We start from the raw sequence: 23593 nt of genomic DNA on the forward strand, positions 1-23593 counted from the left end.
ATAACAGGAATCGGTGATTGCTGTAAGCAATACTTGGAGACGGAGCCTGGTAGCAATCCTTGCATACCACCCAGATTACGGCCCCTTGTTCCCACAATGAGGATAGCGGGTTCGTAGATTCTGATCATGCGTTGAATGATGTCCTGGACTTTGCCAACAGCCAACTCCAGGACCAAGCTGATCGCTTTCTCGTTCTGGGTGTTTTTCTGGATCACTTGTTCGAACAGCTTCTCTGCTTCCTTGCGGTATTTTCCCGCCTCGACTGCGGCGTCACTCGCGATACTGGAGTCCTTTTCCACCGCACGGAGACAGACGATCTCGTCGCCATCGTCAACCAACTCATCGATGAGCCACTCGAGCGCGAAATCGGAATAGTCGTTCTGATCTGTGCCGCAAAGGAATGTCCGACTGCGTCGCGTGCTCTGGTATCCTTTGTGTTTGTAGTTCAGAGTCAAGGAGAAATCTGCCGCATCAGGATTATCAAAGGTATCGAAGGAGACGCCCCGCTCGTAGGTCCTAAGCAGTCAGCAAATTAGAGATGATATCAACCAGGACAAGTATGTAGTAACACTTACTTGGGTGGAGGAGGGGATGGGCCGCGCACAGCAGCACCAACAACAGGTCTAGCCTCCCTCTCAGCAGGCACCTGTGAAGGCGAACGCCTGCGATCTGAGACACTAGCCGAGCGACTGGGAGGCAGGGATTCGAAACCGCCAATATTAAATGAAATAGACTTCCTCCTAGAGTCTCCACGTGAAGCTCGCGTGGTAGAAGCGGTCCTGGGACGGACAGGGAGTGGCTCGTTGCCGTCCAGTGAAGGAAATGACATGACGAGGGAAATGCGCCCGGGTGGGTTTGGGAGTGAGGGGGTGGGAAGAGGGGTTTGTGGTGGTACTTCTTATCGGAGGTTATGTTGTTCGAGATGATGTAGCCTGTTGCAAAGAATACAGGATGACAACCGGAGATTAACAAACTCAAATGGGAGAGTTGCTCAGCCACCGTGAAGCTCCAGACGTTCTGCCAGTGGTACGATGCGCAAGACGCAGACCATGGTTTGGCGGTACAGGATATCGGGGCTTATCAGGATAGAGCTCCCCGGGCAGGTTATGCTTGGAAGGCGAGCTCAAACGGGAGGACTGGATAGGAAGACTCGGTTGATGCAGATGGTAAGATGGATATATGGATGCTAGTAGAGAGAGTAGCTCAGTCACTGAGAAAGAAGGGAACAGAGAGAAGTGGGATCAAGTCGTCACTCGGTGCGGAAGCCGGAAGTGGAATGAGAAGCACAAAATCCGGAAAGGAGAGGAGGAGATCCTCCAAGCGGGGCAGGGCGGTGAAAGGGGGGTTTACTCAATGATGTTATAACTGACAACTTTTACAGTATGACAGTATGATGTTTAACTAACTAATGCATCACGGGACGAAGTCATTGGTACACAAGAGGACAAGCATCTGGCAAGTAAGTAATGCTAGTTACAGGAACAGACTGACTGCAAAGGTCATACAACACCACCAGCTACCCCTCTCTTCCTCCTGCCGGCAAAATAGTCTATACACACTCACCCAGCACGCACTACCTTCCACACTCCTGAATGGTCAATTAATTATCGCAACTCGAGGGATTATCACGAAGAGAGAAAAAATAACAATAAAGTACCAAATAAACGAATATCTGCCCAACTATGGAGTACACTGTCCTACACCTCGCAACGCGAATGAAACTAACAAGCCCCATCACCATGAGGGAGATAAATTCTCCTATCTAGAGTGAATAAATAGTCTGATTGAGACTGACCCACATCAACGGCCACTCTAATTTTTCTTCAGGGTCTAACCAAGCGAAAGAAAAAAAATTTTCGGAGAGAACGGCAGAGATCAGAACCGAGTACCAGAAAAGTTCACATGATCGGAGATGCACTAATTATCGACTCCGTATGTGATGTGAATAAAGTATCTAGCCATGGACATCCGTCACCCGAACCTTCCGGACAAGGGACGGACGGGATGGGATAGCCTACTTAACTTGCTTTGGGTTATCAAGGGACAAACAAACTCTACGGAGTACGGAAGACTCCCAAAGTAAGTAATGAAGGTGAAGGTCAGGATCGGCAGTGATGATCCGCGCGGCGGATCGATCGCCCATGTGATGCATCACGGGGCGGTGTGCTCAATAGTAGTCCACTGTGTCGAACAAGTCGGGGTCTGGATGGGGATAGCGAGAGGTGAGTGTAGCTGAGGAGTGGATGGGCGGGCGATCGGCACTGCCATCCCGGTTCTGGCCCAGCCAGCGGAGTTGGGACGGCGATGTGTCGGACTTGCACTATTTACTAGCAAAGTACTTTGCCCAGGGCCAGTCGGTCATGGTCGCCCAATGTATTCGCATCAGGCGAGGCCTAACCTGACTAGTCGCGGTCCAAGAAGTGGAGACAGGCACGACTAAAATCATCTATCAATCGGCTATTGACGGCCATGTGGGCTGGTCTTAATCTACGGTGAAGATCAAATCTCATCAAGGAAGTTTCGATGAAGAGCATATCTCTCTTATCTCTCTATTGGTCTTATTATGGAGCACGATGGAGGTTGTCTTTCTAGTAGTTTGATATTCATTCATCATGGGATTTCATCTAATATTGCCTCAAATGAGGACAAGTAAAAATAGTTCTCGACCGTCTATCCCTGCGGCCTAACTGTGGGGACCATATCGATCCAAGAAATAAAAAAGAGTAGAGAATCACTGCCCAAGCGCTCGGGCATGCAATGTAGATGATGCGATCTCGAACAATGCGAAACAGTAGTCTCAAATAAAAAAACAGAATGCCCAACCAGAATTTCCTTTTATCTTGTCGCAGATTAAAACGCCGGACCCGCTATGATAGTGGCGACTCGCCCAGAACAAAATCAAACTTTCCAGAACATTCATCAAATAGAGGGGGTATCACGTATGGTACATTGACGTAGTCGTCAATTGGCCGGGCACAATCAGTACGCCTCGATAATCGTGCTGCGTGCCTGGCCAGGGACGTAATACCCATTGTCGAGATCCGTAGGGGAGAGGGGGATCTCTGTGGTTTGAGGTTCCTTCTCGTTGAATGTTTCAAGGGTCGGTTGGGGAGGCGACGGCGGCATGGTATCGTCTTCTGATTCCCCATCCGAGTCGGACAGCAAGTCGGGAGGGGTTTGTCGGGAGGGTGAGCGGGTCAATGTCAATTCCTCCAAGTCTTCCGCGTCATCGTATTCAAAGTCCGAGTCAGAGTCGGAGTCGTAATCCTCCTCCACTTCCTTTTCGGTGATGATGGCGACCGGTGATGGGGCCCGCCGACGCACGGGGGTGTAGATGTGAGATTCATCTTCATATTCGTCTTCATCATAGTCGGAGTCGGAGTCGCTGACATCAGAGTCGGCGTCGGAGAGGTCCTCGGGGTCCCAGTCCTCCTCGGGATCTTCGACCACGGTTTCTGCCCATTGGATGTGTCGGGATTCTGAACCTTGCGAAGAGGTCTTGGTCACTCCGCTGACTGTCTGGTTGAACCAACGTTCTTGTTCTCTTTCGGCATCGGCTAATTCCAGCATCAGGGAATCCAGGAGGTTGGCATGGCCAACGAGGAGGCGGAGGTCATGGTCCGCCCGCGAAGCTTCCCGGGTGAGCTTCTTGCGGGCGGTGTGGGCGAGGTAGTATGTTTGAGTGATGCTCATTTTCTTTTGTTGGCGCCTCCGCACAATAGAGGTGAAGTAGGAGCTAGGGGTAATGTTGGAAGAGGAAGTCGAAAGGGGGGAAGGAGAGGGAGAAGAAGTAGTAGAAGTAGAAGTAGAAGAGTGAGAGGCCATGGTGCCAAAAAAGTCCGGGAGGACCGTGTTGATGTGCTTATGAGCTCAATGCCAAAAGGTGACTCGTCGCTCTGCGCGGTGACTCAGGCAGCCTTCCCTTTTCCGGCGGCCGCTCAGCCTGGGGGACCAATCAGCGGGCAGAGAGATCGCGGGGCGGTGAGTCAAGGTTGACTGCAGGCGGATCAATAAATCACGACGCCTTATCTTGGGGCGCGACTACGCTTTGATCCGCTTTTTTTCGTTTCCGGCGTCAAAAATGGGAAATGGGAAAATGGATAGTTTATCTGCACTATGTCGGCGCAAAAAATGGATGGGCGCGACCAGACCCGCGATGCGTCGTCCGTTCCTGGCTCCTTCAGGCGTCTCCACTGGTTGTCTGTTCAACAACAGGCAGGGTGAGGCAGCAGTAGTGGCGGGGAAAGCGGATGTGTTGGAAGTATGTGGTTTGAGAAATGCCCTGTGTGCGTATGTAGGATGGTGCACAGCAGTATTATAGTCGGTCTGAGGTGGTCACCCTAAAGCGATGGGTGTGGATGTAGTATGTATGTGGAGGAAGGAAATAGGTACTGGGTACTTGAGAACCTGTGTAGAGAAAGAAAAAAAAATGATCAACCGGGAGACAGGGACCAATTTAATATGATATATCCACTTTCTAGGCTGATAATTTTTTCTTGCTGATTTCTTTTTTCGTTACTCAGTGTTTTCTCCGTTTTTCTAATGCTATCTCCATTATTAACCTTACTATATTTTTACCTTTTTTTTTTCGCACCGGGGTTTAGAAGGGATATGGAATCGGACCTTCGGAGGCAGAAACCATCGATGCCCATCCGTGGATCGGAAGGAGGGTGCCGGATCCACCAGGGCCGATTTCTCTCGCTCAAAAAGGCAACTGTTAGTTCACCGCCCCTCGCTCGACCCAATCATCATTCCTAAAAATGAGTCACGGCCAGGCTCCGCCCGCTAACTCCGTATGGACGATCACCGCTCAGCCCAGCCCAGCAAAGAAAATAAAATATTTTGGGTGAAAAACCCTGGACGGGGCGTCGGATGACCAATCTTTCCGCGCCGTTATTTCCGGCTGACGGGAGCTTCCAAGCCTAGAAAATTCCAGCAGATGCCCAGTCATCGCTCGTCTTATGCCAGAATCCCCGATTACTAACTGTACTTCCCATCTTCCATCATCCGTGAAGGTTGCTATTTCCACGGGACCAAAGGGGCCAGCTGGTTCTGAATGAGCCGCCTAAGGTCAATGCGCCAGCTCGTCATGCCTACTGTGTGGTCCGTAGTAATGACACTTTTGTCCGCTTTGAAATCAGCATCCCCGATTCATAAGCTCATGGTGCAGAACCAGAGTCCCCTAACTTGGCCAGCCTCACTACTGCAATGGGTCTAGTCGGCGACACCAGTCACATCCCCACCCGGGGATAGCGACGTTCCTGAGCGCGATGTATACCAACCGTGGAAGTAGACGCGTATTCCGGTCGCGCAGAATAGTAATCAGCAATCATGCACTCATCGTAACCCGAGGGATAACATGAGAGTTTACGGAGTAGAGCGTATTCATTTGGCAGCCAAGTGCATTGACCCAAGTGCGTGCACTAGACTAGCTAATGCGAATACCTTGGGGAAAGGGATTGATTGACCTGTGCACGGAAGCAGTAATCCCGGGCGGTGGTCAATAATTCGCGAGGCCGAGGCGCGTGTACCTTGGGAGGTTAACTAGCCAAGCGAATACGACGACGGGCGCGGAGTTATGCCTAGTACTCTCCTATCTTACCTACTTACTGCGCTTGCTTGCTCGCTCCCTGGATACCTCCGAATGCGCTGAATGGATAAGAGATACTTCCTGCCTGGATTGGATGTCGCGTACTGTATGGAGTATGGGTGCATAATCTCGCTTCCTTTCTGTCTGGCAACCTTTGCAAAGCCCACGTAAGCCAGAGCTCGGCGATGAAGTATCCACAGGCTGCCACATTTCATGCCTCTAATTGATCAGTGCCTACAAGTCACCATTTTGTATCTGCCTGCTAAGCCAACTAGTAGAATCCGGGGGAGTCTGACTGCCCATCACAACTATGATAGGCGTGTGCTTTGTCTGCCTGTGCGGAGAGCCGCACGTCCAAGCCAGGCTTGGCAGCATCCCTGGTCGCGTAGGGGGATCAAGGCACCACCGCAAAAATTGGGTAGCTACCGAGTTGGGCTATTTGTGTTGATTCAATCTGTGAGGGTTGACCGCTAGCGACAAACGTGTCCTGCTCTTGGCGACGCCCTGCTTGCCTGCTTGCCTGCCTCCGCCTCCGCAGTACTGGATGATCACCCCCTGGCTGGCTGAGTACGTATTGGAGATGGCTGTGTTTCGCGAGGTCGTCTAGCTAGCTGGGAAAGTATGGGGGCGGAAATCGTACGTAAGCGTGTTGAGGAGGGGGCTGGATTATCATGATGATAATCAACGTGCCGCTCTTGGTTTGCTATCAGTTAATCTGTCGTCTATCTGAAACCTTACAGCTTACATGGAGATTTGTCTATCTACACAGCCTCGATGGGGATCCTTGTGGGGAGCAGCAGACTAGTCAGCAACTATCGTGGCTAGTGTGTCATGTGACTCCATCGGTTCACTACTACTTAGTTACTAACTATCTGCTGTTGTCTATTTCCTAGAGAGAACAGAGCTGATAGCAATCACTCTCACCCTCAATAGGCAACTAATAGAAATGACATATTGGGGAGCAGGCCAAACAACTATCTACAATAGACGATCGCAATCCCCTCGTACGAAGTGAATGTCTGGATCCAGCCAGTTTCAGCAACAGCTCCACGATGAAAACGCCCAGTGTGTCAAGGAATGTCGCTGTGTTCCCTCAAACCACGTCTGGATCCAGCCAGTGGGGCAAAAAGGGAGGGGAGAGGGAGAATCTGACATGGCATCCAGCTTTCCCCCAAAACAGAAATACGAGGAATGGGACCTGACGGAGATCTCCTACCAAGTGCCTGATTCAGTCTGCAGTTAAGTTAATTGCTCGAGGCATGCTCGTGAAGGTTAATCAGCAAAGCTACTCAACCCAGGGAAGACAATGAATGCTAACCACATCAACAACCTCTCTGGACTCGTTTTCTTCATCCCGCGACCGCTGCCTCGGGGCGACCGGGAGGGCGCCCCCCGCGAATGTCTTCAGGCTGCCAGCGCCCATGCTTGATCCCTACCTGTATAGCAACACCAGAACCTTGTTTACTTCCACACCCTCGCTCCAAGAAGGACTGTGCAGACGTGAGCCCAATGACAGGAGTCCACATCATGCTTGACTCGCTCGTATCAACCTGTCCTTGCAAACACTGATCTCTTACAACTCATATTGGCCACACTTGACATTCTCATCATTATCATCATCATCATCATGATATTACAGACGGCCTGACCCGCCACGACTGTTCGATTCTAGATCATACACATATTCATTACCCTTTTCAAGTTCAGATACTGTCGCTCGATGATTATAAACACACAATAGAAAAGAGAGCCAGGTCTGGATTGATCTTGATTGACGTCACGACATCAGATCCCTGCAAATCCAGCAAACATTACGAAGTAGAAGTGTTGACCTCATATCCCGACCACCAAACATTGACTTCATCTAATCCCCCAGATTTATCATCCATCACCTAACCATCACCCAGAATAACAACAGCAACCGATCCTCGTATCCCTAATCATCATCTTCCAAACATTATCTTGTTTCAAAACTACTATCTTAACAACAACCTTAACTTCTGACACAAAACTGACAGAACATTAATAATCCCATCACTCCCCTGCTACCATGGTAATACACACCACCACAAACCTACTCGTCTGCGTTACACCATCAACTCTACGCATAAACATAGTGAGGATAAAGTAAACTTATTAGTATGTCGGACATAACCCAACCCCATCGCGTAACTCCTAATCCCTATCTCCCCTACCCAGCGCCAAACCCACCCAGAGAAATACATTCCGTGTGAGAAGGTAAAATCGGCGTTTCGCACTCCCAACCTCCGACCGACCGCGCGAGGATACGCCGGAACCGGCAACCGAATGTACCCAGCCCCGTGATCTGACCCATGGTTCACTCATGCCCACTAATCAATCAGAAATCTCCCTCCCATGTGAAGCGAATGAGTGAATCACTCGGATGCACGGCATTGATCAAATTAATCTTCAGCCTTGTGTGATTTTTTACCTAATTTTTTTCTGCCGGTTTTATTTTTCTTTGGGTCCCGGGATCTAGTTACCTTTTGGTTTTGATGATTAGTAGAGATGACTTTTACTTGATCTCGGGCCGAGGGTGGGCTTTGGCTTTCACTTGCTGATTGATTGACAGCTATCTCGTGATGATTGATGATTGAGGCTTGATGATGGATGAGTCATTGCCATTGTCTGAGTTTCCGATTTTCGCGTGGTGGTTTAGGTACGGACCCCGTAGACAGGGGTGATAGGAGCGATGTCGTCGAAATGCTCCTATTTAGTATTTCATATGATGTTGTTGGTGGTGTTGAGGGGAACTGCGTTCGACAATCTGAACGGAGCGGGTGGGTGGCGATACTATGTGAAAAGGGTCCTAGTTACATACATACAAAGTATTAGAATGAATGGATGTATGCATAATTAATTGTGAATAGCTTATTCTAGTAATACACAGCACCTTTAATGCCTCGCAGGTATGGTTAATTAATGCCTCCGACATTGCTCTTAGTTGCCACCCTGCGGAGTCGGGGTATGGATCCCCGGTGCCGAGGCAGCAAGCCAGTATGACTAGTAGTTAGTTCTTTTTCCAGAGCCATATTGATTGCTGGTGGTCGGTTAGTATCTCATTGAGGGAAATAATTTCAATGCGATTAATAGCAGTTATGCAGAAACGGGCTTGTTTTATGACATGCAGTGCATTTCCTGCAGTTCATTCATACTTGAACTAGGATGGATACTCCGTATATGTTGAGGAAATAGGAACCTCTTCCCCCACCATCAGAACCAGAAGCTGATCATCGCAACCAGCACTAGTAATAGCTACCTCCTGTAAGTAGATATGAATATTGGTACAAATAACAATACTTTTTTATATTATATATCCTTATCTATATCCATTTTATTCTCTTTCTTGATCTTATATATCTCAGAAACCGAGGGAGTCTGCTTACACTAAGTAGTAGTATCCTTCAGCACAGGGTCTTGATTAGTATCTCACTATATCAGCTGTTAAATTGATCTTTTCATCCACTCCTGCTGGCATAACTATATTCACATTGGGATTGTAGACGCGGGTGATAAGCTTCTTACACCCCGATTTGAAGTATAGTGAAGTAGATAGAACATTATCATAACCGAGGAAAATTGGAAAGAGTAAAGTAGCACCTTTAATTCGTTATATACATAAGGTCCTGGGACTTGAGGTACTTGCAGGACTGACTTACTACTAGATACACGGTTATTTATACTTAATCCTACTTTATTTATTCGAGTTAATGTGGAAGTGACGAGATGACCCCCTGCGTTGTAGATTGACCTATGGCTGTTAGCGATATCAAACATTATAATTGTCTCACTTATCCAACAGTCTATTCATACCATCATCCTCATCAATACTATTTTACGTTTATCGATACCACCAAGAAAGTCATCACATTTTGTTTCTACCATCACGAGGAGTTCAATCGCGATTGTAGCCACGACTTTAGCGATCCTGGTACAGATCAGCCTCGTCCCCCTGCCGAGGCTGATCTGGATGACCGCGACCACCATGAACAACCACCTTTCTCTCACTGGCAGTGAAGATGCATTTCACGCCTCCCTAAATGAACAAAACGACTACCTCCAAAGCAAATCTGCAGATGACATAGCAGCCTTCTCTCACCAGTTGGACGCATATCTTCTGAGTCCCAACAAACCTAGACCTTTCGATCACATCATCGACCGCCCAAGATCCTACGATCGCATCAACGATCACTTCAACAACCACATCGTGCACCAACCTGAGCAACAGATCGTTGAACTAGGGCAGGTCATCGACCACCCAGTCCAACACCGTCGAGCATGTCGTTGACCGAAGCAATTGGACAATCAGCCCAACGAGTGATCGAGCAAATCATCGAACAGATCGTTCTCGAGCCCACAGGTCCAGCAACACAATCAAAACAAGACAGTTGAACAACGGCCCGATATCGTGCAACCTGGCGAGTAACAATCCATCAACGAATCTGCACAGCACATCGCAGTTAACAAGCGACCCGACCAGCATGTCGAACCAGAACAGCCTGTCGGAAACAGCCCTACGACGCCAAAACCGCTCAAGCTACAGGACCTGATGAACAATTATATGAGCTCGACGTCGTCAGATGCCTACACACCACCCGACATCATGCAAGCTTCAACTACACCACCGATCGCCGGCCCCTTACTTGACCGTCCACGCAACGGATAGCCGCTGAAGAACATAGTCAACTCAGAGACGCTCGACAAAGATGCTACCGAGGCCGCTTGGAACCAGCTCGTCAACTACGGTCCCGACGATAAGGACACAAATGACGACCACGTCACCAACCGGGGCCCTCCTGGCGATGGCGACCATGTTGCCTGTGCATGAACGGCAGGGAAGTCACCGCTGCACTGGCAATTGTCTGCTCAACAACAAACTCGAGTTTCTGCGCCCTGCTGGCGATGACTGCCAAGGTCAGGAGTAACTCAGCTTTTATCCTCACTCACTAATGTATGTTGAGTGTCGTTAAATACTGGGGCTGTATAGAAATGTCAATGCTGCAGATAACTGGATTATGTAGAGTTTTGAGCCCGGAACTCACGGTCGGAGAACTTCTCTTGACATTTGAAAGTCAATTTGATGAATTTCCCAGGTACGGTGTAAGACATTTATAAGTCACATATGATGAAGCCGACTATTTGTCAAGCTGGTTGATGCCATCCGAACACCCAGGATCCTGTTCCTGAGTCCTGCAAGGGTTGAAAGAAGCCCTAGTATTATGTTATAAGGGGAAGCAACGCGTTAGAGTTGATCAAACTATGGACCGTGCGTCAGTGGCTGGATGGGAGGTGAGTGTCAAGTTGAGCAAATCAAGGAGGTCAGTATGAGCGATTATTGTCGTCCACTTCTTGGGTCTTTGCCATCTGCAGTGCAACTCCTCTTGCTCTCGGTAAATGGACACTGCCCCAACCAAACATGTTTCTTCCCGATTAATTGGCAATAAATGGTGGGTCATCATCCCATATATTTCTCTTTCGTGTTCCCAGTGACGATACTGACATATTCAGATCGATCAGTCAAGCGAGTCGACTAAACTCCTGTGATGCAGCTCAATGAGGCATTTGTCGGCTTCCAATAGCCATTCTCCTTTTACCACGCAAGGAGCCGATCTCGGACTATTTATTTCAATCAACAATCGAGACTCATCCCGAAGACTACTTTTGCCTTTTCCTCAGCCGTCTTACCTCCAGAGCTTCTCCGACCGGGTGTCTCACGTATGCCCCCACGCGAGTCCGTGGTTGACAATCCCAAGTCACCCCTACGCCGTTGTCACCACTACATCTACATCATCTCCTGGGCCCTAGTATCGTCACTTATTCTTTACTGCGCCGGAGGACTATCTTACGTCGATGCCTTGCTTCTCGCCTCCGGCGCAGCCACACAAACCGGCCTCAACACGGTAGATCTCAATCGCCTCCATGTGGTTCAACAGGTCACCCTGTTGGTGGTGTCGATGGTCACCAATGTCATCTTTGTACACTCGCTACTTGTGGTGATTCGGCTGTATTGGTTCCGGAAACGATTCAAGAGAGCCATTCATGAGGCAAAAATGATGTGCCGCGCACAGCGGAACACCCTGAATCAAAGACTTGCAGATGTGGAGAATGGACATTATCGAACATTCTCGCGCGAAAGACCATCGGAGGAGGAGCCTCTACTTTCAACCGTCACCGAGGAGAGCACAACTGCCTCTCCCAGCGAGTCTCCTGGCGGCAGGAGGTATGGCCCAACCGGCTCCATGAGCCCGCACATCACCTTCTGTGAGACGGAGGCTGAGCACGAGGTAAAACAACGTCGACGGTCATACTCCGGTACCTGGTCGCGTCGTTCCCTGCCTGAGATCGATAGTCCACAGCGGCGGCGATCATTTTCCGAGACGCAGAATGATATGCCGCCGCTGCCATCATTGATGTGGCAGTCGTCGATTGCCAGTTACTCCGACTGGAATGAAGCGCAAAAGGAGGAACTTGGGGGTATTGAGTACCGAGCATTAAAGACATTGTTTGTCATCCTTGTTTGCTATTATGTGATCATTCACCTGCTAGGAGCATTGCTCTTCCTGGTATGGATTCTGCCAAATAGACACTACGGTCAGATCCTCGCAGAGAATGGCATCAGTCGGCCTTGGTGGGCTATTTTCACTGCGGCTCAGCCTTCAATGACCTGGGATTCACATTGACTCCAAACTCGATGGGGTCGTTCAACACAGCGGTATTCCCCCTACTTGTGATGACCTTTCTCATTGTGCTCGGGAATACCGGGTTCCCATGCATGCTCCGCTTCATCATATGGACACTATCGCAGTTCACTACATACGGCAGTCCCCTCGACGACGAGCTCCAATTTCTCCTAGATCATCCCCGACGCTGCTTCACGCTGCTTTTCCCCAGCACAGAGACCTGGCGACTCGCCGCAGTCCTCCTGCTCATCAATGCTATAGACTTGATCATCTTCTACACTCTCCAAGAAGTAAGTTGGCCCAGAACAAAACCGACCTGAACCATTTTACTCACCAACTCATCAGTTCCCCCACCCTAGCCCCATATCAGCCGGTCTCCGTCTCGTCAACGGGCTATTCCAAATCGCCTCCACCCGTACCGCCGGCTTCACCATCGCCTCACTAGGCACCCTCCACCCAGCCGTACAAGTCTCGTTCGTGGGGATGATGTACATCTCCGCATTTCCCATCGCGATCGCCATGCGCAAAACCAACGTCTATGAAGAACGCAGCCTCGGCATCTACAACGAAGAGTACGACGAGCATGACAAGCCGCACCAATCTGACTCCCTAGGCGCTCATATCCAACGTCAGCTGGGATTCGATCTGTGGTTTGTCATGCTAGGCTTTTTCTTCGTTGCAGTCGCCGAGGGGAAACGTCTCCAGGAGAACCGCACTGATATTGCGTTCTCGCTCTTCCCTATCCTGTTTGAAATTGTGTCTGCATACGGCACTGTGGGCTTATCAATGGGTTACCCTGGTACCGAGACGAGTCTGTGTCGGGAGTTCAATGGCTTGTCCAAGGTAATTGTCATTGCGATGCAGGTGCGTGGGCGCCATCGTGGTCTACCACATGCGCTGGATCATGCGATCCTGTTGCCGTGTGATTTGGTGGAGCCGGACGAGCAGGGCCGGAGGCCAGAGTGGTGGTGGAAACGGTGGCTCAGGAAGAAGAGCTCTGATCTGGGGAACTTGTTTACGCATGACTGACAATTTACTCAGAACGTATGTTCGGTCATGACTGCGCCTCCTGGTGCAGGGTTGCTCCTTTATGAACATTGACTGAATTGACAAAAAGTTCCACTATGAATACTAGCCCCACCACCAGGCAATCAATATGGCTTTGCGTAACAACTAGTAGTCCCTTACGTCTCAAGAAGTTAACTACAAGCAACTACCCTAGCCCATTATAAACATAGAAGAGCCAACCACCACCGCCACAACATCCACCCTCCCGAACAAGACATGACCCTAGCAACCTAAACCTTCTCAACATCCTCAATAACCGTCTTATTATCCCCTTTCACCCCCTCCTCGAGCTTTATCTCCTTCTGCAACGCGATCGCATCCGCATCCTGCGCCCCCGCAACAGCCGTCTCAAAGTGTCGGCCGCGCTTCTCAGGCCCAAAAGCAGTGGTGACGGCAATGCCCGTCGCAATGATAGCCGTAGCGACGCCCATAACGGGCCCGTACGCGGGAGCTGGGTTCCCCGATGAAGAAGTCACGAAGGTCTTTTCGGCAATTGCGTTGACGATTTGAGCGGAGGGAGAGGAAATCATGTTTCCGACTTGGTAGGTTATTCCTTAACCAAATCATAATGTGTTAGCATCTCCAATTCAAATAGTGGAACGGAGTGAACCAAACCAGGAAATGAAGATCTGAAAGCAGGAGGTGAGAGCTCATTGAGATGGATCGGAATCACGCCCCATGCACCCTGAATGAAGAATTGGATGAAGAAGCCCGTTACGCTGAGGGCACGCTCGCCTTCAGGCAGAATCCAGGCGGGGATCAGAATGCCGGATATGAGGGCGGAGATGATGATGGCGCGGCGGCGGCCGAAGAACTGTGAGAGATAGCCGATGATGGTGCCACCGACGCAGGCGCCGGTTTTCATGAGGATGGAGGCGCGGGAGGCGGCGGCGTTGTTGAGGTCTTTTTGCGTGAGCATGAAGGTTGTGTACGAGTCTTGGGATGTGTGTGAGTAGTAATTGAACTAGGGATGATGTTAGCTGTGTTTGATTTTGGGGTTGGAGGGCATACCCAGGTCATGAGGATCACGCAGTAAATGCACATCTTCCACTCTTGGGCAAGCATTTGTTTTGTTTCGCGCCAGAAGGCTCCGGGGTCGGAGGAGACTCTGCCTGCTTTTTTGGCTTCGATGAATTGCTTCGATTCGGGGAAGAATATGCGGATGACGCCGACGCCAAGGGAGATGCCAGCTGGGGGTGGTGGTTAGGGATGTTCATGAAGAAGTTACTAGGTGGCAAGTAGTCAACTCACCTGCAATCCAGAAGACAGTCTTCCAGCTATCTGTTGCGCCGCCCACACCGAGATTGGCACATGCTGCTAGGACGTATCCGAGGGAGTATCCCTGCTGTAGAATGCCGGACATGAGGCCGCGAGCGCTCACACTGATTTGTTAGTGAATTGAGTGAAATGTGAGTAAAATATGAAAGAAATGTGAGGGGAAGGGGGGCGCGTGTGAGAGGCGAATGCAACTGCAAGAAGCCCAAGGCATCACACAGAAAGGTTGAAAGATTGGAAGATTGGAAGATTGGAAGATTGGAAGATTGGAAGATTGGAAGATTGGAAGATTTTCATTGCACTTACGGGCAGTGTTCCAAAGCCATGGCGATCGCATTACCATACACGCCACCCATGAACAACCCGAAGAGGCTGCGAACTGCCAGGAATTGCTGGAAAGTGTGGCTATAAATAGTAGCGATTTGAAGCACGCCGAGCACAGTCATATTGAGGACCATTGGCCACTTGCGTCCAAATTTGTCACCGGCAAGACCAAACAAGGCAGCTCCCACGCTTCGCAAGAGCAGAGTGAGAGTAATGGCGGTAGAGACATCTGTTTTTGAACGGCCGTAGTACTTGGAGAGCTTCACGGTCTGGATGGACAAAGCATGAAAGTCAAAGGCATCCGCAGTCCATGCAACCAAGCCCACTAGGAAAAACAGCCAGTCCCGAGCGCTCAGCTGAGAGAATAAACTGATAGGATTCTGAAGACGGTCTGGGGCTTGCCATTCTGTGCGAGTTTCTCCATCCTCGTTGGTCACCACAACTCGCTGCTTCCATCGGAACAGGTCCCCCCATGCCTGTTTGGCAGTGGCCAGGATACCGTCCGCAAGGGGTTCCACTGGTTCGTTTGCAGTGTTCATTGTTGCTCGCTTGAAGCTTTATTCTGCTCTGGATACTTGCAAGGAAGTGAGGAGATGCGAGCTCTCTTTATATCCCTGCTGCATTCACTGTCATTGTGCCCAGTGAATTCCCACCGAGCACCCCCACATCATGCGATGGGATCAATCTCCGCATATTCCCCAGATTTTCGTCCGTTCTTCCCCGCGAGCAATTTTGGGATTGGGCGGGCCAAGGTTGCGCCAAGCAGTTGGGCGGCATGCTCTTGTCCATGCGCCAGCAAATGTGCCAGCCACGCGACATGGGGTCCGCTCAACATTACTAGCAGTTCCGACCCTATCGTGAGACGTTGGGAGTGAAGGAAAAGGTTTATGCCAAGGCCAGGAGAGAGGGGTTTGTCTTGCTGCTATCTGAAGTGACGGTGATGGTGGTCCTGCGGCACGAGGGCAAGCAAGGTCTGGCGCCATCGATGATTTGCCAAACCGGAGAATATTGGGTTGTACAAACCCCGCGGAGAATGACTCGTGCCTCTCTGCTCGTGCGCTGAAAACTTTACCATGGATATATCTGTTGTCGATGGGTTAGATTCTCCGAGATCGGTGCTGTAGTTTCCTGGCCTGAGACTGAAATTGACTCACGGTGACACAGGTCCGCACTAAATATCCGATCAACAAAGCAACCGCTCTAGCCATTTATATACCCACAAAAGGCGGCAATATGCCATTACCTCCTAGACATCTCTGGTTCAGATGAAGGAAAAGCAGAAGCTTGCCCAATTCGCGTCGCATCGCCAATTCCACCGAAGAAAGAGAAGCAAGGAGTCCGGGGCAGATCGGAAAGGCAGAACAAAGAAACAGGGCAGATCACTAGTAGAACAGGTGACGTTTACCTTTCCAGGTATTACTGGATTGATACCATCACCCCTGCTCTTGATTCAATGCTCTCTCTCTTTCCATGCAGGTCAACGAACTCCCAACATTAATATAATTTCTTCATTTCAATAATTTGGCATCTTCAGGTAAAAAGAGGCAAAAATTCAATTGCAAAAACATACAACAGAAGGGATTCGCTGGTGGTCACCCACCCAACTACTAACCTCCCGGCGTGTGGCTTGAGTACGGCTGAGCGGACGGGAAGCCCTATTTTCCACACCCTGTGGTCGTATGTACTTATTTCTTTCTTGGATAAGGTTATATCCTTACTAGTGTTATGATCCTTATGGAATCTTTCGGCGCTGCTTGATATCTAAGGTTGGAGTGGAGTCTCCTAAGATAGTGATGCCTTTTTTTACTAATTCGCCGAGTAATGGTTTAGTATTGCTTGGTGTGATGTACTTTTTCGTAAGCTTTCATGGGCTCATGTCTTGAGAGGAATTGTCTTTCGATGGCTTCCAATTTTCGTCGCTTGGTTACTTGCTTGTTTGAGGAGGAGGGCGGGGGAAATGAATGTATGTGTGTAATGTGTGTGCTTGTGCGACAGCTGAATTTGGCATTGAAAGCTGGGTAAAGACCTCTAGGACCTGTTGCGTTAAGACAGTAGGGAGATCGGAGTTGGTATTATTAAGGCAGGAAAATATAAAGGTGTCCATTGATTTTAATATTCAGTCAGGCTTACGCGACTGTATTTGTCCTTGATTGTTCGTCATATTGGGTATGTGGCTAGGGATGATGTTTTCGGCGTGCACTTCGCTTCACAATTGTTCAATTTTTGTTGGTCCACTTGCTTTGTGAGACATATCCTATGGCAGTTCATGGTGTTTCAGTGATGCCAAGAGACATGTGCAGAAGCCACAGGCACAGGGATACACTAAGCTGGAGCATTTACTCATAAAAGCTCTGATAGCGGCAGGTTTATGCGATTTAGTGGAGCACTGGATAGAAATTGCATGCCAGTTTGTGTAATCATCAAGGTGTTAGAGACATTCTGCTCACATTGATAATGCTTAGTATTGATCTTCACCTGTCTAGGTGGAGGAAGGAAACAGAGAACAGAGGAAGAGATAGAATTAAGAAGGATGTATGCAAAAGAGACAAAGAGCATGATGACCCCTGTGCGTCACATGATCACTGCTGCTGTAGATGAACTACGGCTATTCCTTCTTTTGGCATCACAGATCCTTCGACAATAAGACGACCAATAAACACCATACGCTGAGATTTCCAGGATTCCAAATCATGAAAGCCATCTGCATTTCAACTAAGTCAGAAAGAAGGCAACATTACGATGTCCAAAAAATGCCTCTTTTAAAACCCACTGAACACTAAAGGCAGCTCCTATGCCCCTCATATTTGCGAATCAAGCCTTGTCACATAAACAAGCGTGGATATAAGCACTATATAGCTCATACAAAAGCCTATAGGAACCTTCGGATCTCATCAGGGGCTGTCCCACAACAGTTGGGCTCCGCTATTGCACTTCGACTTCTCTCTAGTCCACTTCCCACTGGGACTGGCTATTATCCCGAGCCCACCAGGCAACTACAATACCTCCTTCTACTGATGTTGCCTTTATGCTGATACGGTGGAGCTTAAGTGACAGGACCAATATTGATTTGTCGGACATACTCCGGTCAGGGTCGGTCAGGGTAATTGCATACCGATGGATACGTTGTGTCTGCCTGCGCCATTTCAATCACCCTACGGAGCAGAAAGGCCCCGTTTTTTGTCGAAGGGTTCCGAATATCTTGCGAATGCCGAAAACCCCTACGGCGCTGGGACGGCCGGACGATAGCCATATACCAATCATTCGGGAAGCCGTCTGAGCAATTACTGCAAGTTGCTGTTTTGATTGGAGGCTGCCATTTCCGACCAACATGGAATACTTGCGGTCTGTCAAATGGATTCATTATCTGGCGTAGATTAAGAGTGGTACCTGTCAACATCCTGAAGCAAAATAATCATGCATGCCTTGCTTGGAGACAGTGCTCGTTACGAGGCCGTACATACGAATTGCATCGTGAGCCAATATTACTTCAGCCAAGGCCTAGGCCTTAGTCCAAGGCGAAAGGGGCCTATGGAGCAGACTTCCTTCTCTGATGCGGAGTTGACTGAGACTACTAACTCGAATAGAACCAAGCTTCGAGGCACCTCTCGGAAGGAAAGAAAAAGCTGCATTCCGTTTCTCCGTTCCTCATTTCTATGGCCATAGAACTCGTCACGCCGTTCCTTAAGGGTGACCGCTAATGCAATCCCTGGTACGCTCTGTAACGCCGGACCCTGCAACCTGGAGAAATGCGTTCCCCCTGCCATTGGATTTGCCGAGATGAGCTTGACCTGATTATCTAAAACCCCCTGATGATGCCGACTGGCGACGCCGGGTGGGGAATGGCATGCCCCGTACCAACGTAACGGGAATTGATCGGCATCTTGGAATCGCTATGCACTCTGCTGATATCAACTTCATTACTGGATATTGAGGTGTCTACTGCGGGATTCTGGGACTAGTCTCCGCCGTTCTCCCATATTCTTGACGCCAGAAAGGGGCACTGAGATTGGTGGTGTTTCAATCCTCCGTGGGCGCTCGCTCCTTATGGCGCGAAGATCCCGAACGGGCTGACTCGGCCTTGTTGACTCCTTTGGGTGACGAGTGGACCTCATCTCATCGGCACAAACGGATCGCGGCCCATGGGCCCCTGGTTTGTGCCTGCAGCGAATTGGCCCAACCTAATCCATATGCTTCCGTCATACAAGGGACGGGGATGGAAATCTCCCGTGAAGAAGCTTGAAGATCAACGACTGTAAGAATATCAGTTGCCAAAATGGGGCCTGATGTCTTCTGAGACGGGTGGCTGATGCGCAATCAGATTTGTTGTGTGGGAATGTTATCGGTACGCTCCGCGATAGGCTCGGGCCCAAGTTCAAAGCCAAGTTCGATTAAGAAATGCCGCGTCAACCCATCTATTTTAGTGCCTCCTAGCCTTGATGGGCCGTTAGAGATTGATGACTCCAGGTGCCACCCATTGTCGACCCATGCAGGCTGCATTAGACCAATCCTTCGCGTCATCAGAGCTTCTATCCTGCTGTTTCCGAAGTTTTGCCTTACCCAGCTAGGTCTAATGCGTTCGTTGACAAGAATGACTTGCGCAATGAAGGAGGCATGCTTCCAGGGTATATAAGACCCAGCTCGTCGCCGGGTTTGCAGCTTCTTTTGTTCTTCAGCGAAAGCCAATCATTCATTCCTTCTCTCATTTCTCACTCATCTCTGTTCTGTAGATCAGAACTGGCCCAGTCTTTCATTTACTCTGTTGATCAGATAACCATCCAACTCGCAACTATGCCTTCTGCCAAGCCTTTGTTCTGCCTTGCGACCCTGGCCGGTGCCGCTCTGGCTGCTCCTGCGCCTTCCCGCGTCTCCGACTTCACCAAGTCGGTCCACCTGCACCTTCACTGATGCGGCCACCGCCTCCGAGAGCAAGACCTCTTGCTCCGACATCGTCCTCAAGGACATCACCGTCCCTGCTGGTGAGACCCTTAACCTGAAGGACCTCAACGACGGCACCACCGTAAGCGTCCCCTCCCAGCCCTAGCAGCAGCCCCAATCCTAACAAGCATTCCAGGTCACCTTCGAGGGAACCACCACCTGGGAGTACGAGGAGTGGGATGGACCCCTTCTCCGTATCTCCGGTAAGGACATCACCGTGACCCAGTCCTCCGACGCCGTCCTCGACGGCAACGGCGCCAAGTGGTGGGACGGTGAGGGAACCAACGGCGGCAAGACCAAGCCCAAGTTCTTCTACGCCCACGACCTCGACGACTCCAAGATCTCCGGTCTTTACATCAAGAACACCCCCGTCCAGGCCATCTCCGTCGAGTCGGACAACCTCGTGATCGAGGACGTCACCATCGACAACAGCGACGGTGACTCCGAGGGCGGTCACAACACCGACGGTTTCGACATCAGCGAGAGTACCTACATCACCATCACCGGCGCCACCGTCAAGAACCAGGACGACTGCGTCGCCATCAACTCTGGTGAGAACATCTACTTCTCCGGCGGTACCTGCTCCGGCGGTCACGGTCTCTCCATCGGCTCCGTCGGTGGCCGCGACGACAACACCGTCAAGAACGTCACTTTCATCGACTCGACTGTCTCCGACTCTGAGAACGGTGTTCGCATCAAGACCGTCTACGACGCTACTGGTACTGTCGAGGACATCACCTACTCCAACATCCAGCTCTCCGGTATTTCCGACTACGGTATCGTCATCGAGCAGGACTACGAGAATGGTGACCCCACTGGTACTCCCTCCAACGGTGTTACCATCTCCGACGTCACCCTCGAGGACATCACTGGCTCGGTTGACTCCGACGCTGTCGAGATCTACATCCTTTGCGGTGATGGCAGCTGCTCTGACTGGACCATGTCTGGCATTGACATCACCGGCGGTGAGACCAGCAGCGATTGCGAGAACGTTCCTTCTGGTGCTTCTTGCGATCAGTAAGGGGCTTGCGTGCCTTTCCCTTCTCTTGACCGAAAGAAAGACTGAAGAGCTGTGGTGCGCTCTGTACATTTCAGATAATTGCTAATCTTCTTTCTCTTCTTTGCCGCCTGTCTTACACAGTCGTGTATATTAATCAAAAACCATTGACTGTACAGTCCTGGAACAAAATCTAGAACACGATGTCCGTAGTAGTTGTAGTCGATGCTTACTTCCCTCGAAGCATTTCTAACCAAGCAGACTGAGTCCAACCCTACATAAAGCAGCGTCAAAGGAAGACCATTTGTAGATAATATAGTATTTACATTGATCAGTATTACACCTTTCCATGCCATAGCTTCAATACCGTATTCTGATACAAACCTACTTCAATTACGACGTAAAATTCCATTCCCATACTACGGTGAAGCTCCCATATTATAGAGTCGTTGCTATGCAACTTTTTTTTTTTCTTTTTGTTTTCAAATAATTACTATTGATATAAAGCTGATCAGAGAAGAAATAAGTACATACGACCACAGGGTGTGGAAAATAGGGCTTCCCGTCCGCTCAGCCGTACTCAAGCCACACGCCGGGAGGTTAGTAGTTGGGTGGGTGACCACCAGCGAATCCCTTCTGTTGTATGTTTTTGCAATTGATTTTTTTTGGTGATTTGTTGGGTTTATTTAGCAGCCCTTGCTGCTTCTACATTTTGCCTCTGGAGGCCTGAAGCTCGTCTAAAACTCACCTACTGCCCCGCCCGCTGACTTGTCCTTTGTCGGATTAGCTAGCCTTCTAGGAATCCGATTTTAGAACGACTTTAAATCGCCCATTAATATATTGTACATGATGATGCTTCTAGATCTTCCCCTAATTGCGCAAAGTTGGTGAGCCCGCTCGAGGGGAGAGCGTGCCCCGAGCAGAATAGGGAGTATAAGACAGCCAATTGGGGAGAATATGGTTTTGCTGTGCTAGTCTCACTCCGGTGGTATTGGAGGCGTAGGTGGTGCGCTACATCGAGGTAGACTGGTGTAGGCTGGCTTCCACCGTATCGTTTCGATGCAAACAATGACACGAGTCTGGCGCTCTTGTATAGCAAGAAAAGGAAAGAGGCACTGGCGCTTGGAGTTGCTTTCAAGCAGACGGCAATTGTAAGCGCCTTAGGTTGACCCCACCATGCACGCTAATCCAGATTGGGCCAGAGATAGAGTTAGTTTCCGCCACGCTAGTCTACCCTACGACACAGCCCTGACGACACCGAGAGCCGGTTGCTGTCTGCAGACTCTCGGTAACGAATCGACCAAATAGTGTGCATACAGAATGGGCATGCTGGGAAGGAGCTTTGTCGCACTTTATTCTTGCTCAGTTTACATTGTGCGCAGACACGCACACCCGTGTCTTGGACATCATGTGAAAGAAGGGCGATTCATGGCGATCGCAAATGCAATGTTATACCTGTGTCGAATCCCATGCTCTAATACTAAGCCGCGGGGATAACCGGCAGTGAATTCACAAGTTGGGCGGGGACCTGAGTATATGTCTAGGTCTGAGTCAAAGAAAGGGTCGGACAGATTCGCTTTTTGTCCCGAGCAAGCCGCTCAAAGCGCTTAGGAAGCAGTCTGGTCGCTGTGTAATTAGGATCTATTCCCCTCTCTCTGATAGTTGGTATAGACCGGAATATTGCGCGAGAACTTTGCAAAGCGGATAGAGCGTGTATCTTGCTATCGGGATGTTGAACTCCTGGCCCTTCTCACATCGCCACCACTCCCTTCCCCCCAAGACAACCAAACACCCCGGCCTGTCCATACTGCGCACAAATACCCATCGCCAGCCGTTGGTGATGTAGCCAAATATCACGGCTCAGAGTAGAGCATTGCTTGGCACCCAAACAAGAGATCTACGAAGCAGATGTAGAGGTTATTATCTAGATATTCGGCTTGCCCTCAAACTGCCCTATTTGCATGTTGCGGGCCCCGGCGGGTTGAGGAGTGACATGGTCAGGACCAAAGCTGGGTGCTAAGCCCCCTACACGCTCAAGATTATAGCCTTAGAACTACTTGGTCAAGACCAGACTCCTTGATGACGGGACTTAACTAGATTGTAGTAGGTTTGCAAAAAGTAAACTTCCGATAGAGCCGTGCTCCGTATTTTCCAGCTCCGGTCTGACACTGGCATACTGAGTTGATTATGTCATGTGGGGTTGAAGATGGCAACTCCAGCCGCTCACCCCACGGAGGTTCCGCATCATTGTTATCATTTCTCCCTCTCCAATCCTACTGTGCCCTGCATGTCAGTTGAGGATCGGTAAATGCACTCGACGCGAACTAGGACGCGGTCTGGATGGTATCATGCCTTTCGATTTTAAGTCGGTTATGGTGAGCTGACTGCATCCACAGTCTGCCCTGTCGCAGCCGTCGCAGGAAATGTGTGATGACGCCTTTGGGTTCCCAGCAACCTCGAAGGAGCAGTGCTTTGACTAATGTAATGTACTCCATTTAGGTGATGAAAGGCGCCCGCAGTGTCAACGCTGTCAAGCGCGTGGCTACATCTGTCAGTGGGGCCTGAAGGCCTCCTTTCATCCCTCCCGTAGCATCCGGTTATCAACTCCCGAGAGGGCAGCCCTCCTAGAAATCGAGAAGGGGCGGCAAGAATCCGCGACTGATATACAGAGTGATAATGAGAAGTCGTTGCTGGAGCCTTCCG

At 49.9% G+C, this 23593-nt stretch overlaps 14 protein-coding genes and 2 non-coding genes across 16 annotated transcripts; 8 read left to right on the forward strand and 8 right to left on the reverse strand.

Annotated features, from left to right (window-relative positions):
• On the reverse strand, positions 1-829 carry An16g06860 (uncharacterized protein; the record flags this gene model as incomplete). The annotated part of the gene is made up of 2 exons (XM_001397951.3): positions 1-516; positions 576-829. Coding segments are annotated over 2 exons (770 nt in total), but the record flags the coding sequence as incomplete, so codon positions are not given.
• Positions 830-839: 10 nt separating this feature from the next.
• An16g06870 (hypothetical protein) lies at positions 840-1548 on the forward strand (the record flags this gene model as incomplete). Its single annotated transcript, XM_059745245.1, has 4 exons — positions 840-891; positions 996-1103; positions 1164-1333; positions 1480-1548. The coding sequence occupies 4 exons, from the start codon at positions 840-842 to the stop codon at positions 1546-1548; spliced, it is 399 nt and encodes a 132-aa protein (XP_059604885.1).
• A 412-nt stretch (positions 1549-1960) lies between these two features.
• Positions 1961-2440, forward strand: An16g06880 (hypothetical protein; the record flags this gene model as incomplete). Its single annotated transcript, XM_059745246.1, has 3 exons — positions 1961-2079; positions 2113-2222; positions 2349-2440. The coding sequence occupies 3 exons, from the start codon at positions 1961-1963 to the stop codon at positions 2438-2440; spliced, it is 321 nt and encodes a 106-aa protein (XP_059604886.1).
• A 539-nt stretch (positions 2441-2979) lies between these two features.
• Positions 2980-3825, reverse strand: An16g06890 (uncharacterized protein; the record flags this gene model as incomplete). Its single annotated transcript, XM_001397954.3, has 1 exon — positions 2980-3825. One exon carries the CDS (start codon positions 3823-3825, stop codon positions 2980-2982), a length of 846 nt encoding a protein of 281 aa, XP_001397991.1.
• Positions 3826-4081: 256 nt separating this feature from the next.
• On the forward strand, positions 4082-5253 carry An16g06900 (hypothetical protein; the record flags this gene model as incomplete). The annotated part of the gene is made up of 4 exons (XM_059745247.1): positions 4082-4261; positions 4608-4716; positions 4948-5049; positions 5171-5253. 4 exons carry the CDS (start codon positions 4082-4084, stop codon positions 5251-5253), a joined length of 474 nt encoding a protein of 157 aa, XP_059604887.1.
• Positions 5254-5385: 132 nt separating this feature from the next.
• Positions 5386-7925, reverse strand: An16g06910 (uncharacterized protein; the record flags this gene model as incomplete). Its single annotated transcript, XM_059745248.1, has 11 exons — positions 5386-5468; positions 5607-5768; positions 5863-5967; positions 6073-6153; positions 6573-6635; positions 6744-6813; positions 6909-7022; positions 7105-7155; positions 7423-7482; positions 7655-7691; positions 7786-7925. 11 exons carry the CDS (start codon positions 7923-7925, stop codon positions 5386-5388), a joined length of 966 nt encoding a protein of 321 aa, XP_059604888.1.
• A 292-nt stretch (positions 7926-8217) lies between these two features.
• Positions 8218-8625, forward strand: An16g06920 (hypothetical protein; the record flags this gene model as incomplete). The annotated part of the gene is made up of 3 exons (XM_059745249.1): positions 8218-8270; positions 8360-8417; positions 8521-8625. 3 exons carry the CDS (start codon positions 8218-8220, stop codon positions 8623-8625), a joined length of 216 nt encoding a protein of 71 aa, XP_059604889.1.
• A 295-nt stretch (positions 8626-8920) lies between these two features.
• An16g06930 (hypothetical protein) lies at positions 8921-9388 on the reverse strand (the record flags this gene model as incomplete). The annotated part of the gene is made up of 3 exons (XM_059745250.1): positions 8921-8989; positions 9045-9211; positions 9271-9388. 3 exons carry the CDS (start codon positions 9386-9388, stop codon positions 8921-8923), a joined length of 354 nt encoding a protein of 117 aa, XP_059604890.1.
• Positions 9389-10317: 929 nt separating this feature from the next.
• Positions 10318-13320, forward strand: An16g06940 (uncharacterized protein; the record flags this gene model as incomplete). Its single annotated transcript, XM_059745251.1, is given in 5 exon segments — positions 10318-10525; positions 10599-10711; positions 10841-10900; positions 11191-12581; positions 12637-13320. Coding segments are annotated over 5 exon segments (2456 nt in total), but the record flags the coding sequence as incomplete, so codon positions are not given.
• A 269-nt stretch (positions 13321-13589) lies between these two features.
• On the reverse strand, positions 13590-15497 carry An16g06950 (uncharacterized protein; the record flags this gene model as incomplete). Its single annotated transcript, XM_001397960.3, has 5 exons — positions 13590-13912; positions 13975-14323; positions 14371-14549; positions 14611-14741; positions 14941-15497. 5 exons carry the CDS (start codon positions 15495-15497, stop codon positions 13590-13592), a joined length of 1539 nt encoding a protein of 512 aa, XP_001397997.1.
• A 135-nt stretch (positions 15498-15632) lies between these two features.
• An16g06960 (hypothetical protein) lies at positions 15633-16456 on the forward strand (the record flags this gene model as incomplete). Its single annotated transcript, XM_059745253.1, has 3 exons — positions 15633-15829; positions 15891-16054; positions 16224-16456. The coding sequence occupies 3 exons, from the start codon at positions 15633-15635 to the stop codon at positions 16454-16456; spliced, it is 594 nt and encodes a 197-aa protein (XP_059604892.1).
• Positions 16457-16522: 66 nt separating this feature from the next.
• 5S rRNA lies at positions 16523-16641 on the reverse strand. Its single transcript, XR_009468057.1, has one exon. It is a non-coding gene; the product is annotated as a 5S ribosomal RNA (ribosomal RNA).
• A 1260-nt stretch (positions 16642-17901) lies between these two features.
• Positions 17902-19649, reverse strand: An16g06980 (uncharacterized protein; the record flags this gene model as incomplete). Its single annotated transcript, XM_059745254.1, has 8 exons — positions 17902-18091; positions 18213-18356; positions 18445-18689; positions 18779-18857; positions 18945-18999; positions 19086-19238; positions 19305-19465; positions 19516-19649. 8 exons carry the CDS (start codon positions 19647-19649, stop codon positions 17902-17904), a joined length of 1161 nt encoding a protein of 386 aa, XP_059604893.1.
• A 97-nt stretch (positions 19650-19746) lies between these two features.
• pgaA (endo-polygalacturonase A pgaA-Aspergillus niger [putative frameshift]) lies at positions 19747-20914 on the forward strand (the record flags this gene model as incomplete). The annotated part of the gene is given in 2 exon segments (XM_059745255.1): positions 19747-19975; positions 20030-20914. Coding segments are annotated over 2 exon segments (1114 nt in total), but the record flags the coding sequence as incomplete, so codon positions are not given.
• A 504-nt stretch (positions 20915-21418) lies between these two features.
• Positions 21419-21537, forward strand: 5S rRNA. The gene has a single exon (XR_009468058.1). It is a non-coding gene; the product is annotated as a 5S ribosomal RNA (ribosomal RNA).
• A 90-nt stretch (positions 21538-21627) lies between these two features.
• On the reverse strand, positions 21628-22715 carry An16g07010 (hypothetical protein; the record flags this gene model as incomplete). Its single annotated transcript, XM_059745256.1, has 6 exons — positions 21628-21677; positions 21737-22049; positions 22125-22288; positions 22389-22487; positions 22564-22636; positions 22683-22715. The coding sequence occupies 6 exons, from the start codon at positions 22713-22715 to the stop codon at positions 21628-21630; spliced, it is 732 nt and encodes a 243-aa protein (XP_059604895.1).
• Between the last annotated feature and the right edge of the window lie 878 nt (positions 22716-23593).

This window comes from Aspergillus niger (genome assembly GCF_000002855.4).
Source record: "Aspergillus niger supercontig An16".
Classification (NCBI taxonomy): domain Eukaryota; kingdom Fungi; phylum Ascomycota; class Eurotiomycetes; order Eurotiales; family Aspergillaceae; genus Aspergillus; species Aspergillus niger.